Source organism: Eleutherodactylus coqui, chromosome 8 (assembly GCF_035609145.1).
Source record: "Eleutherodactylus coqui strain aEleCoq1 chromosome 8, aEleCoq1.hap1, whole genome shotgun sequence".
Lineage (NCBI taxonomy): Eukaryota > Metazoa > Chordata > Amphibia > Anura > Eleutherodactylidae > Eleutherodactylus > Eleutherodactylus coqui.
The window spans coordinates 185589352-185607532 of record NC_089844.1 but is presented as its reverse complement, the minus strand read 5'-3'; the positions used below and the strand labels follow the sequence as shown (position 1 = coordinate 185607532).

The 18181-nt window shown below is 46.0% G+C and overlaps 1 protein-coding gene across 2 annotated transcripts in view; it reads left to right on the top strand.

Annotated features, from left to right (window-relative positions):
• INPP1 (inositol polyphosphate-1-phosphatase) overlaps positions 1 to 4408 on the top strand; it is a 28849-nt gene extending 24441 nt beyond the window's left edge. For both annotated transcript variants that reach the window (XM_066577092.1, XM_066577093.1), the window contains exon 6: positions 3731 to 4408. In XM_066577092.1, the coding sequence (XP_066433189.1) occupies positions 3731 to 4295 (565 nt within the window). In that variant the 3' untranslated portion in view covers positions 4296 to 4408. The remainder of the gene's footprint in view (positions 1 to 3730) is intronic.
• Positions 4409 to 18181: the final 13773 nt, after the last annotated feature.

Below are 18181 nucleotides of genomic sequence, written 5' to 3'. Positions count from 1 at the left end.
AGCCTGAGGAGGAGCAGGGGGAAGAGACAGCCGGGCCCACTGCTGAGGGTATCCATGCTGCTTGCCTGTCATCCTTTCAGCGTGTATGGCCTGAGGAGGATCCTGAAAGTGATCTTCCTGGTGAGGACAGCCATGTGTTGCATACAGATACCCTGGCACACATGGCTGACTTCATGTTAGGATGCCTTTCTTGTGACCCTCGCGTTAGACGCATTCTGGCCACTACGGATTACTGGGTGTACACACTGCTCGATTCACGGTATAAGGAGAACCTTTCCACTCATACCCGAAGAGGAAAGGGGTTTGAGAGTGATGCTATACCACAGGACCCTGGTGGACAAACTGATGGTAAAATTCCCATCTGACAGCGCTAGTGGCAGAAGGCGCAGTTCCGAGGGCCAGGTAGCAGGGGAGGCGCGGAGATCAGGCAGCATGTACAGCGCAGGCAGGGGAACACTCTCCAAGGCCTTTGCCAGCTTTATGGCTTCCCAGCAAGACTGTCACCGCTCCCCAGTCAAGGGTGAGTCGGCGGGAGCACTGTAAAAGGATGGTGAGAGTACATAGCCGATCGCACGACCGTCCTCCGTGAAGCCTCTGCTCCGTACAACTACTGGGTGTCGAAGCTGGACACGTGGCCTGAACTCGCGCTGTATGCCCTGGAGGTGCTTGCTTGCCCTGCGGCTAGCATCTTGTCAGAGAGGGTGTTTAGTGCGGCTGGGGGAATCATCACGAATAAGCGTAGCCGCCTGTCAACTGACAGTGCCGACAGGCTTACACTCATAAAGATGAACAAAGCCTGGATTTCCCCAGAGTTCTCTTCTCCACCAGCAGACAGCAGCGGTACCTAAACAATACGTAGGCTGCACCCGCGGATGGAAGCATCGTTCTCTATCACCATAAAAAACGGGGACCTTTTAGCTTCATCAATCTGTGTGTTGTGTTCATCCTCCTCCTGAAACCTCACATAATCACACCGAACGGGCAATTTTTCTTAGGCCCACAAGGCTCAGTCATATTACTTTTGTAAACAATGTTTATACGTTTCAATTCTCATTAAAGCGTTGACTTGCACCTGAACCAATTTTTATTTTAACTGGGCTGCCTCCAGGCCTAGTTACAAATTAAGCCACAGTAACCAAAGCGATTAATGTGTTTCACCTGCCCTCTTGGTTGGGCATGGGCAATTTTTCTGAGGTACATTAGTACTGTTGGTACACCAATTTTTTGGGGCCCTCGCCTACAGTGTAATCCTAGTAATTTTTATGGGATTCGCCAGCACTCATGGTACAGCAAGGTGTGTGGGGTTGGCCTACACTTTTGCTACATAAATGTAACTGGGGCCTTGTCTATACTGCAACTACTGAAATGTGAAAGAGACTTATCTCCCTAAACTGCTGCAACGGGAATGTTACTGTGGCCTGTCTTGACTGCTGCTACTACTGAAATGGAACGAAGACTGTGCTCCCCCTATACTGCTGCTTCGGAATTGTTACTGGGGCCTGTCTAGACTACTACTACTGAAATGGAACGAATACTGTGCTCCCCCTATACTGCTGCTAGTGATATGTTACTGGGGCCTGTCTAGACTGCTACTACTGAAATGGAACTAAGACTGTGCTCCCTCTATACTGCTGCTTTAGTTTTAGTTTAGTTCCCATCGCGGTGCTTTACCTGTCTGCTACTAAGACAGTGACTTGGAAAGGGGCCATAGTGCAGATGGCTTTCCCCTTGCAGTGTCAATTGAGCCACCTGTCACCTAGACAGAATGAACACTGTGTGGGCACATGGATTCCCCATCGCTACGTAACTCTTGGTGACACTTGCAGCTCCTGACGGAGGTGGCACAGGATTGGAATGAAGATCGAACGTCGCTTTCTCAACTGCATTGTGGGCTATCGCCCCGCCCCTTTTAAAGAGGGTCGCTGCCTGGCCCTGCCAACCCTCTGCAGTGTGTGCCTCCGGTTCCTCCTCATCACAGAGGCAATTATAAATAGACATGAGGGTGGTGTGGCTATGAAGTGAGCGTGTGGCATGGGGGCAGCTGAAGGGAGCACAGTGACCCTTTTGTGTGCAGCAGACGCTGGGTCGTGTGGGGCGGTTGGGCAGCATGTAACCCAGGAGAAGTGGCAGCGGAGTGTCATGCAGACAGTGATTGTGCTTTGTTGGAGGTAGTGTGGTGCTTAGCTAAGGTATGACTTGCTAATGAGGGTTTTTCAGAAGTAAAAAATTGTTGGGGGGGCACTCTTGCCGCTATTGTGGCTTAATAGTGGGACCTGGGAACTTGAGATGCAGCCCAACATGTAGCCCCTCGCCTGCCCTATCCGTTTCTGTGTCGTTCCCATCACTTTCTTGAATTTCCCAGATTTTCACAAATGAAAACTAGCGGCGCATAGGTCCCATACAAAAATGCTCGAGTCGCCCATTGACTTCAATGGGGTTCGTTACTCAAAACGAACCCTCAAGCATCGCGGGAAGTTCGACTCGAGTAACGAGCACCCGAGCATTTTGGTGCTCGCTCATCTCTAATTATAATATATATTAAGGGCTCATGCCCACGGATTGAGCAGGATACACCCGTGGATTTACACTGTGGGAGTACCGCATTTAAAAACGTAATATGCCAGCGAGTGGTCGTGGAATTCCGCCGCGGTCTCCATTAATACTATCTTAATGGAGACCTTCTACTGCGGGAATCCGCAGTGAAATAGAACATGCTGCAATGTTTCTTTCCCCGCAGCGGAAATCTGTGGCAGAATTCTGCATGTGAGTACTGAGCATTGGAGAGCAGGAAAGCTATTGGGTTCAATAGAACCTAATGGCTGCGGAATTCCGTGGCAGATTGCCGCCGCAGGAAACGCAGCAGAAATTCATCCGTGGGCATTAGCCCAAAGTCAGTAGGGATGTAGAGTGATAATAGTTACCAGATATTTCTGTCCTACATAAAGGTATAACAGCACTTTACATAGTGAGCGCTCCCAACACCAAGTGCTGCAGCAGCTGCCACAGTTGGCTTTAAATACCTAATTTTTTTTATTTTGGATCTTGCCATGACTATGTGTTTTTCTACTGGAGACGTGCGGGTTCATTCCTGTGTGCCAGCAAGGATGTTTCTGGTATTGGATTAAAAAAAAGCTTAAATCCAACATCTCAATCAAAATAGTTTTGTTTTCTTTTAGACCATTTTGGTATCTGAGGTTCTGTATCTTTTGTGGGACAACCCCTTTTAAATTGGTTGTCCAGTTGAAGACTATCAATGGCCTTTGCACCATTAGGCCATCAATAGTGGATCAGCGGGGATCTGTTACTCAGGACCCCTACAAATCCACTGTTCTCCACTTTGGTTTGCTTTGTGCACTGTGCAAATTTCTGCCGGAAGCGGACAACTCCGTTCCCATTGCAGTGGCCAGGCTCCAGTACCACAGCTAACGCTCCCATTCACTTCAATAGGAACTTTTCCTGCAATACCAACTTGGGCCACTATAGTGAGAACAGAGCTGTCTGCTTCCTACAGAAATCATCTCGGAGCACAATTGCATTGGCCATGTGTTCAGTGGGGATCCTGGGTGACAGACCCTGACTGATTTACTATTGATGGCCTATTCTGCAGACAGGCCATCAATAGTGGACAACCCCTTAAAGTTGTAGCATGCATAACTACACAGCTTAGTTCAGTTAAGCTTGTGACAAAAGTATAAAATATTTAATGGTGTGTTTTTGTTCCCTTTTTTAGATGGAAAGGTCAGTGGTTCTGGGGATTATCATACAAGGGATCCAATATCTGTTCTCTGCAGACGCCTGCTGCCAGTGGAGGACCTGATGGCAAGGGCTGCAGCTCACAGCAGACGGACGTTCCTGGAAAGAAGTCCTACGCTGCAGTAACCAGCTCAGCCGAAGCAAAGGATGTTCTCGGGGCCTTGTCAGCGGTGTGTGATGGAAACCTGCATTTTGCTGCAGGAGCCGGTTACAAGTGTCTTTGTGTGATCCAAGGTCTGGTGGACTTCTATGTGTTTTCTGAGGACACCACGTTTAAGTGGGACAGCTGCGCTCCTCACGCCATTCTCAGCTCTCTCGGTGGCGGCATGTTGGACCTCTCACAATGTATCCAGTCTGCAAAGCGGAGTAAGACACTGTGTGCCAGGCCACATCTTCTGTACAACGCTGAGGTGCAGGGGGCAAAGGGAGCAGACCGATGGGCTAATAAAGGGGGACTGGTGGCTTACAGATCAGAAGAACAGCTGGAACACTTTATGGACCTCTTTATAAAGAATTTGCCATTACCAAGTGAACTTCATTAATACACAGAGTTAATGTTGTGTTGTAAAGTGTTACCCGTCTTGCATGCGAATATATTATATTGTGTTCTCTTTACTATCCCAGAAATGTCTAATAAAACGCACTCTGTAAACTACATGCGTGTCCGCTGCGGCTCTTCATGGGGTTCATGTGTCAAGCTTGCAATGGCCTCCATGAAACTTTTTTTTTTTTTTTTTTAACCAAAACCCTCTGGTTTTGGGACAGAATAATGTCCTGGGAGTGGAAGGGTGGGTGGTTCTTCTGTCATCTGTACAATCTGTCGCTTTTGGATCCAGTTTTCAGCTGTCCAAGATGGCCGACTATCTGCTCCCTGATTGGCCAGTGGTGCTTGCATGATCAGCATTGGCCAATTAGAGCAGTGTGTACCAGCTAGATAAATTGCAGCAGCCATTTTGGAAGGCCAAAAACTGGGACTAGGACTGGTGGATCGGATGGATTGCAGAACAATTGCAGATTCTATTTCCCCCCCCCCCCCCCCCCCCCCGCCCCTGCTATATTGGGACAGAAGTTGACCCAAACCCAGGGGGTTACTTCAATTTTCTTGTATTCTCAGTTAGTATTTCTGATACAGAGCTTTGCAAACTTTCATGGCTGGGTCCTCCACCAGAAGGCACAACCTCCCCCACAAGGATGGCATACCCACATGCCAATACTTCATAAAAATGATCTAGCCATGGAGCCCATGGTTGTCATGTACAACCCCACATGAGAACATCAGGACACCCCTAGTGGCCAAATACAATCCCCTTCCAGATAAACGCCTTGAGGGTAATCACCCCGATCTCCACCCCATACTCCCAAAAGGACAACAGACAAATATTCCCAGATACACCCCTCCGCTCAAACATCCACCAAACCTGATGAATCTCCTTGCCACAAGTCCCTCATCGCCATCAGACAGTACTTTTTCTTGTAACAATGCAGAGTCCGAATCCACATCCTACCAACAGATCATCCATGTACCCAATGTAGTGGCCCGAAGTCTTTCTGGTCCCTCCATAATAGTCATACATGTCATGTCTTCTATGTGGATGCTCTGTGCAAACTGTCTTGTCTGTTATGTGTATTGTACTGCTGCAGCATGCAAGAGGTTAATGTCAGTGGCTGGGATATGTCTGGGAAAGTATCAAATGTCTGTCTAGTCACATGTCTGTACCCTAAAAATGTGAGTGAGATGTCAGTCTTTCATCTATGGTTGTGAGTGGAGTAGGATGGGGATACCTTCAACCCTCATGTGGTGAAGTGATAGAGGAAGAGGAAAGGTACCCTGAGTCCTTCCATGCCAGGAACCCCCTCTGAGGAGAGAAAGGAGTAAGTCCAGTGTGCAGAGTCATCTTTAAGAGTTCTGAGTGTCAGTGGAGTGTCGTGTTTCTCCTCCTAGAGTAATTCAGAGTCCCGGAGAGTGTCCAGGAGCGAAGCACTACAGATGATGGAGACTGTAGGCCTGGTTTTATCCTGAGTTCTCCCCCCTTGACCAATCACTAAAAGCTGTGCAGCTTTCCTGCATATGGGAGTAAGCTGTATTGTATCCTGACTTACAGTAAACTTCAACAGTCATTGCCTGTTAAGTTCAATAAAGTTGGAGGTGAGAGAAGAAAACAGACCATTCACTGAAAAAGCCAAAAATACAATACCTGATAGGCTACAGAGCAGGCACAATTACCGAAAACCCTAAGGCAGGGTTCACATGGTACAGATTTACTGCAGAATTTCCATGCGGATTGTCCCCACGCGGCTCCCAATTCTGTGATTCACCAGCAAAGTGGACGAGATTTTGCAAAACATCTTGTCTGCACATTGGCCAATCCGTTGCAGAAACTGTAGGGAAACAGTCATGCGGCCTGAAAATTAAAGACGCAACATGTCCAATATTTTTTTATTTTTTTATTTTTTCCCTGCAGCGGCCTCTCTCCTCTATGGGGAGAGATGGCTGCAGCGGAAATGCAGGCGGTGCAGCCAATCTGCGAGAAATCTGCTGGAAATCTGTCCCATGTAAAGCCAGACTAGAATGCAGTCAGCCAGACTATGATATGGAGGAGCTTCTTGTTCAGTGCAGACTATTATGCAGTCACCCACCCAACCTAGGCCAGATTGGGGAGGAGGGACTGCAAACAAACATATGAACATATGTCAAAGAAGTCAGCCAAAGATGGGTGTGCCCCCACCACACAGGATAGCAACACTTACTGATATAGCAGTGGGTTGCCCTGCATCTACAAAGTGGGCCACACTGGCTGACATTTTGGGCTCCCCTAAAATCTATGGCACACTGCATACAAAAAAATACTGATACCCACTAATAAATGGGGGTGTTAGTACTGTATTGAGCAAGTAGCTCCTCCATATCCTAGTCTAGCTAACTGCATTGTATTGGGATTTATGGTGATTGTGCCTGCTTTACAGCCTATCAGGTATTGCATTTTTGTCTTTTTTGGTGAAGGAGTTATCAAGTTCAAATCGTGTATGTGGACTTTATTCAACCGCTGGATACTCAACGGTGTGAAGGAATGGTGGAGTCATGCGTGACAACTTCAAGTTCACCTCGAAGAGGCATAGCAGTACTTGGCCCGAGGTTCCATGCGTCCCTCCGGGGAGGAGTCTGGTAAAGTGTCTTGGTCGCTTTGGGGCACCGCACCAATGCAGTATAAAATCACTGCTTTCTCCTGAACATCCTCCGATGTGGAGCATGTGATACAGTGTACAAGGTGGCCCGATGCAACGCCGTCAGAGGCTCCCATTGTTTTTAATGGAGCCTCACACAACCTCAGACTGGATCGATCGCAGCACACCGCAATTTTCGAGCGGAGTCTGTTCTATTTTTGAGCATCTAGCGCTCCCCATCAATTAGCGCTAAAGGGCGGCATCTAAAGTAAAACTCTACAAAGCGCCGTGATTTAAATCGCGTCTCTTTCAGCAACGCCTGTGTGAGGAGGCCTAGGAACGGTGTCCTGATTGAACCTACACAGACCTAATAATGCTGTCTACACGGTGGAGAGCCGTTTATCTGGACAGATGGGTGAAACTAAAAGGAGTGGTGGTATAGGTGCAACACTCAGCTTTGAAGGTGCGATCAATGACCGTGAGATACCACAACTTCTCCTTTGTTTATCCCCTTCCCGCTCCAGGACGTACATTTACGTCGGGGTATGTATGAAGAGAGGTCGCGATGCGGCCTCTCTTCATACAGCGCGGGTGTCAGCTGTTTATTACAGCTGATGCCCGCGGGCAATAGGCTATTATCCCTTTAAATGCCATTGTCAGTTCTGACAGCGGCATTCCCGCACGCCCCCCCCCCCCCCCCCGCGGTGAGATAGGGGGAGCCGTGCAGGTGTCATAGCAGCCGGGGGCCCCAGGGCTGCCTTGAGAGACTGCCTATCAAGGCATCTCCGTGGGGTGGCTTGATAGGCTGCCTGTGAAATTGCAGTATGACAATGCTGTAGCATTACGTCATACTGCAGGAGCGATCAAAGCATCGCATATTGTAGTCTCCCAGGAGGACTTGAATGTCAAAGTTTTTTTAGTTGTATTAAAACATTTTTTTTAAAAAGTAATAAAAGTTGAAATCACCCCTCTTTTGCCATATCTATAATTAAAAATCTAAATAATAAAATAAAAATACATATCTGGTATCGACGCATCCGTAAAAGTCCGATCTATCAAAGTAGCACATTATTTACCCCACACTGTGAATGTCGTCCGGAAAAAAAAAAAGAACGCCAGGAATTACCTTTTTCAGTCACCCTGTCTCCCAGAAAGAACGCAATAAAAAGCGATCAAAAAGTCGTATGTATTCCAAATTAGTACTAACGGAAAAAACAGGACATCCCGCAAAAAATGAGCCCTTGCTCAACTACGTCAACGGAAATTTTAAAAGTTATTGCGCGCGCAAGATGACCGCAGAAAATAATTGAAAAAAATTAAATGTCTTTGAAAAGAAAAAAAAGTAGTGTAGTAAAAAAACAACTATACAAGTTTGGTATTGTAGTAATCGTACTGACCCATAGAATAAAGTTATCGGGTCATTTTTGTTGCAGTTTGTGCGCCGTAGAAACAAGATGCACTAAAAGATGGCGGAATGACGTTTTTTTTTCATTTTACTCCATTAACAATTTTTTAAAAGTTTTTCAGTACATTATATGGTACTTTAAACCATTGAAAAATACAACTCGTCCCGCAAAAAATAAGCCCTCAAACAGTGACGTCGATGAATAAATAAAGGAGTTACGATTTTTTTTAAAGGGCGGAGGAAAAAACAAAAATGGAAAAAAAAGGGGCCACGTTATGAAGGGGTTCAAAATACACAGTAGAAAGTAGGGTTCAAGCTGAGAACATAAAAGGGATATAAAGTAGGTATAGAAAAATATACATATGAATTTAAATGCAAGGGACAGAGGGAGGAACTTAACGAAGAATTAAAGGAAATCGGATTGCCTTAAAAACAAAAAAAAAGTTTGGGACTGAAGTTGGAAGCAAATGTAGCAGGAAAAAAATGGTGCTGATAAGGTAGAGTGTAAGTAAAGGTCTGTCTTGGCAGGAATTCATGTGCCTAGATATTATGGATAAGACCACCATGGATATTGGATTTTACAGCAGGGATCGCTATACCGGCAGGGGGGTGAAGATGTATAAAGCTGGTGACGCCGATGCAAATGACAGGAAAGGGGGGAAAGGGAAGCAGGTGGGATGTTTGGGATGGTGTAAAGAAATAAGGGGTGAGTGGTACATAAAATACAGGGCAGCCAGAATTGGAGAAGTAGTGGTGAGTGGAGAAGTGGGGATTTGAATGCCTGTATTAAAAAGGTGGACATTCAAAATCTCACCGCCTTATTGGCCTGGAATGTGAGGGGTGCGGTGGTTAAGATTTGAAAAGAAGCCAGCTGGTAACGGGCAGGAAATTCAAAGTACGGAACAATAAGTTCCGATGGGTTGAGTAGAGGGGGGGGCGGAATAGCAAGGCCTCGAAAAAAGCCTGCGGGGGACGGGTGGGAAGTACAAATATGGAACAATGCATTACGATGGGCTGAGAAGGGTGGGGGAGGCAGGGGGACAGGGATTTTTGAAACAAACCCTGGGAAACGGGTGGGAAATATAAATATGGAGCACTATGCTCCGATAGGTTGGGGGGGGGGGGTCAATTTAAAATTACTACGATCCAATTGGCTAGGGGAAGAAGGCGCAGAAAAATTTAATTTGCGACCTATTTGTTAATAGGCTAGAAAGCAACTGGGGAGCTAGAAGGGAAGAGTAAGGGGCGTACATGAAGTGTAATCTCTTCTCCTTAGGACACGCACTTTATTTGTAGTCTCACTCCTCATCTCCGCTTAGTTCTGCCAACTTTCTTTTCTTATCCGTTCAACTAGACAGAAGCGAAGTGTGATAGATTTAAGTCTTGATATTCGAAGGTCATCTTAAGGGTAACACACAGACGTTGAAATAGTTGTGCCTGATGGCACATGAACATCCCATCCGTGGCGGGACACTGCAGTGGCCTGTGCTAGTCTTGTCCGAAAATCAAGTGACATGTGCTACCAAAAATCAGACAAGAGGAGGAAATGCTGCAGGATTTTGTTTTAACTCTTGACTGTTCGTTTGAGTTAAAAAACAGCACATGTGCGTAGGTGCCATTACCGTCTGATTTTCGGATGTGTTTTACCCACGGATGAGAGTTTTTTCAAGCAAAAATGCCTCACATCACTTTTGTGAAATTGCGATCCTCTGGTGCTTCTTCTACGCTCAGCAGAGGATCGGCAAGTGTTCTTCTCATAGAATTCAATGGAAAACATCACATTGCACGGTATTCGATGTATGCGATGTGTTCTGAGGGGCGCAAAAAAATAGGACATGTAGCGTTTTTCAACCTTGTCACATCGCTCATATGTATGACTCCATTTAAAAGAATGGAGTTCATATTTACGCATCTCGCGGGAATGCAGCCTTAGCTGGATAGAGAGAGGAAGGTCCGGGGCAGGGGCCGACTCAATCTTCAGACCGCCTAATCCCCACAAGGCATTGGTAGCGTTAGACCAACGCACTATCCCCGCTCTCTGGTTACCGCCGCTCAGTGTTGGCCAATCAGAGAGCGTGCACAGTGTGTTTTAGTAGCTAGAAAATTGCAGTGGCCATCTTGCATGGCTGAAAACAGGATCCCAAACCAACAGATCACAGGAACAGCGGTAGACTGCGCTCTTTTTGTTGAACCCTGTGATTGTCTATGCAAAGGATTCTGAGCTGTCTGAGTTAGATGATACAATTCTGGTTGCCTGCAGCCAACATATGAGGGAGCTTGCAGCATAATACTTTTATATTAAAGGAGTTGTCCACTTCTGATGGTCTGTTCACAGGATAAGTCTTCAATAGTAGATTGAGACTCCTTCTGATCAGCTGAGCTGATGCTTGCAGGAAGCAGGCAGCTCCATTTTCTCTGCAGTGGCCAGGTTTGGAATTGCAGGATTACAAGCCATTGAAGTGAATGGGAACGTTACCTGTAATACCAAGCCTGGCCACCACAGTAGGAACGGAGTTGTCTGCTCCCTGCATGATCACACCAGCCTGTAATACAGCTGATCAGTAGGGGTCTCAGGTGATGGTCACCCTCTGATCTTTTGTTGATGGCCTATTCAAAGAGTAGTCCATCATTAGTTTACAACCCCTTTAAACGTAATAAATCTGTATGCAGTGAGTGCCTGTGCTTCATCTAGAGGTAACTGCAGGAGCGAGAATGTTAACATTAACCTTGAGAAAAAAATTTGAAACTTATCAAAATGCATTTTTCAAAAGTTGAGGTTTTTCTTCTTGTAGCCACAAAATGGTTAATAAATCACCTTTCTGTATCAGCATTTTTAAGGCAATGCGGAAGCCCCGTTAAGTAGTGATACACATGGGGTCTCTGCGCCCCCCATTCCAGTACCCAGTTAGCTGCTCATGGAACATCCTCTGCGTTATGTATTGTTGATTTCTTTAGATATTTTGTGGCACCATCGGATATTTGGTGTTTCTTGGTACAAGTACTTGGTCTTTTTACCACCATCCTTGTATTTTGACACTGTGTCATCATTTGGGGCTTGTTGGGTATTTGCACGCATTACTCTATGACTGATGGATGATTTGCGCTACATGTTGTGCTTCTATGTTTATGGTGCGCTGATGAAGAAATATTTCTTGTATATTGTTTGTCTCGGTCATGCTTCATTTGCATACTCCCTTAGAGACTTCCATATCAAATCTGCGGCATGTGAATAAACCCTGAATATTCTATAAATTCGCCACTATTGTTAAAACAGAATAGAAGTTTAGAGTAACTGCTTTTTTCTCCTATTTAGGCTGGGTTCACACTGGGCGGATTTGCCGCGAAAATTTCGCCGTGGCAATCTGCCTGCAGCCGCTAATCCCGGGATTGGCCAGCCATGTGGACGAGATTTCTCAGAAATCTCGTCCACACGGGATTCCCCGGCCGCAGCATGTTCATTTTTTTTCTTCTTCTGCTGCAGCCGCGCTCTCCTCTATGGGAGCACCGGCCTCAACGGAAGAGCGAGCGGCCAGGCTGCTTCAAAACCCGTGGTTAAGTGCCGCGGATTTTGAAGCAGCATTTTTCCCGGCGGAAATCTCGTGGTGTTTCGCTGCGGCCAAACCGCGAGATTTCTGCCAGGAATCCGGCATGTGTGAACCCAGCCTAAGGGCTCCTACCCACTTGCGTTTTTTTAACGCTGCGATATCGCTGTATTTTTTTCACGTGATTGTCAATGGGACGTTCTAATGTTAAAAACGTATTCGAAATTTGTGCTTTGCGCTTTTTGTGTGATGCGTTTCTAAGATTAAAAAGTCTCATTGACATTCGTGTTAAAAAAAACGTAGCGTTAAGTATGTGCAAGCCCTTAGGCCCCATGTGCACGGGCGGACTTGAATTGCTGAATCCCCGCGGAGGATCCGCAGTTCAAGCCACCTATAGTGAAGCATGGGCGTCCGCAGCTGAATCAAAGCATGAAGAATTCTTTTGCGGACCTTTTAGTCTGGAAAACAAATTGCAGCACGCTCCATTTCAGTGCGGTTCCCGCACGGACGGCTTCCATTGAAGTCAATAGAAGCTGTCCAATCCACGGGCCATCCGCAATGTCGGCGGCAGGCCATAATGTTTTCCAGACTTTTCCGGCATCCATATATTTCAACATCCTTGTATTATTTCACAAGATAGTCTTAAGGTGGTTGAAGTATTGATGACTTGTCCTAACCTAGCACTGGGCACATCTGATATACATGTATGTTGGATGTCAACAAGGGGTTAAAAGCGTAAGCATCATTTTTAAAAAAAAGCCTCCTCCTCCTGGTTGGGCAGCTGCAGATCTTTGTCAGATCTAGTTTGTCTTTCCTCTGTACAGTTTCTATAACTGTTGATTCTCTCATGCCGGCTGAACGGCGGGGCGCTTCCTGCTCTGATGTCACCGCCTGTCAACAGCTCATCAAATGTCTCACAGGCTGAAGCAGAGGGCAGACGTCTCCTGCTTCCTTCTTACAGCACACAAGACAATGAGGAAGACAATCTGCAACAGGTTCTTCCTCATCTTTACACAGGCTAGGTCTTTGGCTAACCATTGAGGATATTAGCAGGGGACCGCATGAGATGCGTCCCGCAGGTCACACCTTCAGTGCAAACAGCCCAAACTCTTCCAAACTCAAAGTGAAGTTTACTTGTACCTTGAAGTGCAGCTCAACAAATATCAGTGTCTTCAGGGATTAATACAAAATAAGAGTCTGCCTGTCCGGCTCTAACGTTACATGAGCACACCCGCACTACCGACTGCCCAGCCTAACAATATAAGCAAAACAAGTCTAGATAGAAGTCCTGTGGTCACACAGGTTTGGACACAATGTAGCAGCTCACACAACTTTGGGTGTCTTCTCCAGGCAGAGAGAGACCATGGAGCTGGCCATTAATTAGTTAGAAGTGAGCTTGTTCCCTGCTGATTCACAGAATGATAGGAGTCTGGGAGAAATATACCCCCCATCCACTACAACTCCTATCATACTGTCACACCAGATTTTTGGCTTCAATAGCTTTAACTACGCAGTCTTCTCAGCCTTTTGGCCCCTTGGACGAGGCTGGCAAAAACTGTTCCACTTACACCTTAGGAACAGTTGCGTATGTCCACATAGGCCCTACACATACAGTCTCTTTGGTCTACAATTTGCTGATTGGTGGGGAAGTGCAGCGCCAGAGTTCTAGTTCTAGCTATGTTTGAATGCTCCCTTATCTCACCTCTTTAGGAGGCTTTATCTGGGTTCTTTCAATTCTCTCCTCTATAACACCTGAGATAGCATTATTATCCATGTTCCCCGGCCTTGTTTCAACAATCAAATGGGGGTTGCTACACTTCTTCATTTTGGTGATGAGGTAGATCATCCCCTGACTGTGGAGGCAATCATCTTCCCCTTCCCGAGGTACGTAGGTTGAGGCTAGAACTCTTTAATGCGTATGGAGGAGATGAAAGGCGTCTGAGGAAAATAGGTATAGTAGCTACTACTCAAAATGGGCCCCATAGCTCCACTTTAGCATGTCGTCTTAACGTTCCATCTGGGCCACCTCTGGCACATTACCATCCAGACCTCTGGTAATGTAAGGGCATGGGTAGGTTTCTGATCTACCTTTTTGCCTAGTTTGAATCAGGAGGCTCCTCCCATTACCTGTTTCTACTTTCTCCCCTCCTTTATCCGCTCCCAATGGTTTTTATACATCTCTCTACTAATCTTTACTAGAAGCTAGGGTTATCTAAGAGCCTGGTATCCCATATGGCCAGTGGAAGAGACTGATCATTCTTTGTCTATGGGAGGCTCTGGCCTACTGTTCTCGGACACTCGCTCTTTGGAATGTGATGTATGAAAGGGTTCTCTGATCTCCAGTAGTTCATACTTGAGAAGTACTCATTATTTCTGCTATGTTAAACTCTTCGTTAATGAAAACTCATTGAACCATAACATGAAGCACACGGCCATTCAGTCTCCATAGATGAACATTATTGGTAGTCGTGTGGGTTGTACTCCAATTCAGTGATTTTAAAGAGAACCCGTCACTACCATTTCACCCGTAGAGCTAGCATCATTGGCTGGTATGGGATGAGGTGTCAGTCACTTCTAATGCCTTCTCTTTCCCTAATGAGTCCACATACCTCCGCAATTAGATCCCAAATTAATTCCTTATGCAAATGAGCAGAGTAGAGTCACAATGATTCATAAGCTACTGAGCGAATGACACCGCCTTTCTCTTGATAGTCAGGGCTCCTTGTGTAACAGGAGATGCAAGGGGCTGTCTATCAAAAGAAAGGGGGCGTGGTTAACGTAGTAGGTCAAGAATTAGCATGACTCTTCTAGCCTAGATGACTCATTTCTGCTCATTTGCATATGGCAAGGGATAACTTTGTAACCTAACTGAGGAGGTACTTGGGTTCATTAGCGAAATAAAGCACATTAGAAGTGATTGATTTTTCATCCCATGCCAGATAGTGATGCCTAAAAAATTCCGGTCCTATACTAGACCCCAGAATTAAAAACACCCCCAAATTAATTCAGACCCCAGAACGTGACACTAAATTAATCAGACCCTAGACCACAATTCTAAATTAATCATACTCTAGAATGAATTAGACCCCAGACCTGAGAAAAGAAATATTCAGTATGGCTTATACGCACCGCTCCTTGCTCCAAAGGCCTCTTCAGCTCCAGGAGCCACACATTGGGGCCAGCCAGTGTCAGGATTTTGTGTGGGTTGCTGCAGGTGGTGCCTGCAGTAGAAGACGCCCAGGGAGTTTTTGTGGTCATACTCATCACCGGATTCCCGGTAGGCCAGGCTAAGCTTGCTTAAGAAGAATCTCCTCTCTCCTCGTAAGGTTGGGAAGTCCAGCCTGTATGAATGTGTGTTTATTGAGAAGCAGACAAAGAAATGAAAGAAACATGTAAATGCTGCCCTGCCTTAGAAATCAGAGAGGGAAGATGTGTAAAGAAAGAGCCTTAAATACGCATATGGTGTTATCCTGCTGTATGTAGGTCTCCAGCAGTACAATAGAGCTGTCATTAAATCCTCTGCTCTGCAATGATGACTCTGCTCATTCTGGCCTAGTCTATACAGCAAAGCTGATAAGTGACCTGCAGACAACAGGAAGTGTCAGTGACTGAACCAGTGGCCAGTGCGAAAGCAGAAATATTTCAAGATTAAATATAAAGAAGAGACACCGCCAAAAGTATGATAATAATAATGTTAGGGAATCATAGGTACCTGGTTAAATAATAGATCATTTAAAAAATTATATTTCCCTATTTCCTTTTAAAGGAGTTGTCCAAGTTAAAGGGGTTGTCTCACGAAAGCAAGTGGGGTTATACACTTCTGTATGGCCATATTAATGCACTTTGTAATATACATCGTGTATTAAATATGAGCCATACAGAAGTTATTCACTTACCTGCTCCGTTGCTAGCGTCCCCGTCTCCATGGATCCGTCTAATTCTGATGTCTTCTTGCTTTTTTAGACGCGCTTGTGCTGTGCGGTCTTCTTCCTGGTGAATGGGGCCGCTCGTGCCGGAGAGCTGGTCATCGTAGCTCTGCCCCGTCACGTGTGCCGATTCCAGCCAATCAGGAGGCTGGAATCGGCAATGGACCGCACAGAGCCCACGGTGCACCATGGGAAAGGACCCGCGGTGCATCGTGGGTGAAGATCCCGGTGGCCATCTTGGTGAAGGAAGAAGTAGGAAGAAGGAAGACGTCGCAGAGCGGGGATTCGGGTAAGTAATATGTTTTTGTTTTTTTAACACATCCATTGGGGTTGTCCTGCGCCGAACGGGGGGCCTATGGAAAAAAAAAAAAACGTTTCGGCGTGAGACAACCCCTTTAAGGGAAACCCCTGTCACCGGGTCCCCCATACCTTAAAATAAACTCAGCTCTGCCCAATTCATCCTCCACCACCGTCTCCAGTCTCTGCTGTGACATCACTTTAGATGATGAGTCCGTCTATAAACAACCTACAGCAGCTAATGACAGCACTCCGCGATCATGGCTGAATGCTGTCATTGGCTGTTACAGCAGGTTTATGGGATGTCGCAGCTACCTGTAAAAACCAGACAGCGGCGGAGGACGAATTGTGATCGGGGAGAGGTGAGTAACTGCTTATTTTTTATTTTAAGGCATGGGGGACCCAGTGACAGGGGTTTCCTTAAAGGGATTTTCCCACAGCCTTAAATTGCTTCACCACCACTCTTTTGGTTTGCTGCAGTCAGTCACAGCCTATAGAAGGTCACTGCTATGGATCAACGATTGGCTGCAGCAGTCACATGTCCTGGTCAGCAGCAATCAGGAAGTACAGAGGGGCTGTGGAGCTATTATAGGTAGTAAGAAAACCCCTTTAACTATGACAGCAGTCAGTGATACAGGGAGGAGATGTGTGAACATGACTAGGGAAATAAACAGTGCATAAAAAACTGTGAGCTGAGCAGAGGGTCAGCAGACTGAGCTGTTCGGGTGCAGACAGCACATTGTCATGAGCGACAAGCATCACCCCAGACAGTAACAAGAGCAAACATTCATTGTCTGGCTGAGCAGCTCATTAGGCCGCGGCAGCATCGCACTTTGCCATGGAGATTTAGGACTTGGACGGTTTCCCAGATGAGCCGCACATCACTGATATTGATCATTCCGGAGGCCTGGCATTTATGGATACTCCGGGAATAAAGTTCTGTTGTATATGCATGTAGAACAAAGGGGCTGGCGTCATGTAAAATATAGCTGTTCTCAAGCAGCTGATTGGACTCTTGTTAACTCGGCTCACATTATATCTCCATCATTTGACTCTGTCACAGCAGCCGAACAACGTAAATAATGGAAGCGACGGACCGGGCCGTTACCAGACGTGAACCGTGACAGATCCATTTGACTATAATGGGGTCAGTCGGGTTTCTGTCCGGCGGCTCGGCACGCTACCAGCTGGCATTTATATGGTCAAAAATATATTGTTTTATGGTATTATGTGGGATAGTTTAAAAAAACTGGTTTTCATGTACTGTCATGTTCTTAACCCCTTAATCAACGGCTCATTTTAGGCCTTAAAGACCAATTTTGGTTTTTTTTTAATGTTGTTTTCCTAGAGCCATAATTTTTTAATCTTTCCATAAAGAGCCGTACGAGGGCTTGTGTTTTGTGGAACAAGTTGTATTTTTTAATGGCATCATTGTAGAGTTCCAATTCTATCTGTTCAGTACGACTCTTGGATACTCTGTAGGCCGGTCCTCTCCATGCTTCTCTACGGCTGCTTTCAGTTGCTGATGACCATCCCCATGTCCTTCTTGATGGTGTCCAGCCAACCTGTCCTTTGCCTTCCCTGGTTCCTTTTACCACTGACCATTCCAAGTAGCATCTCTTTTTCAAGCGGATTCGTCCTCATCATGTGCCTGAAGTAATCCAGTCTCAGTCTTGTGATCTTGCCTTCCTCGGACACCTCTGGGTTGATACGGTCCAGGACAGCTTTGTTGGTGAATCTAGATGTCCAGGGGATTTGTAGAAGTTTTCTCCAACACCACAGCTCGAATCCATCAATTTTTCCTAAATGTCCACGTTTCACGGCCCTATGTTGTAATCCGGAGGACATGGGGTGCATATAGTGTATTGTGTACCTTATTAATTTTGTGGGGGGAAGGGATGGGGGACAAAGATATTTCCATTAGTTTTTGGATTTCATTTTTACGGCGTTCAGCATGCAGAATACATAATGTGATAATATTTCTCTCGGGCTCCAAACAATTCCAGCAATACCAACTTTATACAGTGTTTTTTTTTGTTTTACAATTTTTGTACACTAAAAATATTTTTTTAAAATTCGCTTTTATCTCCAACTGC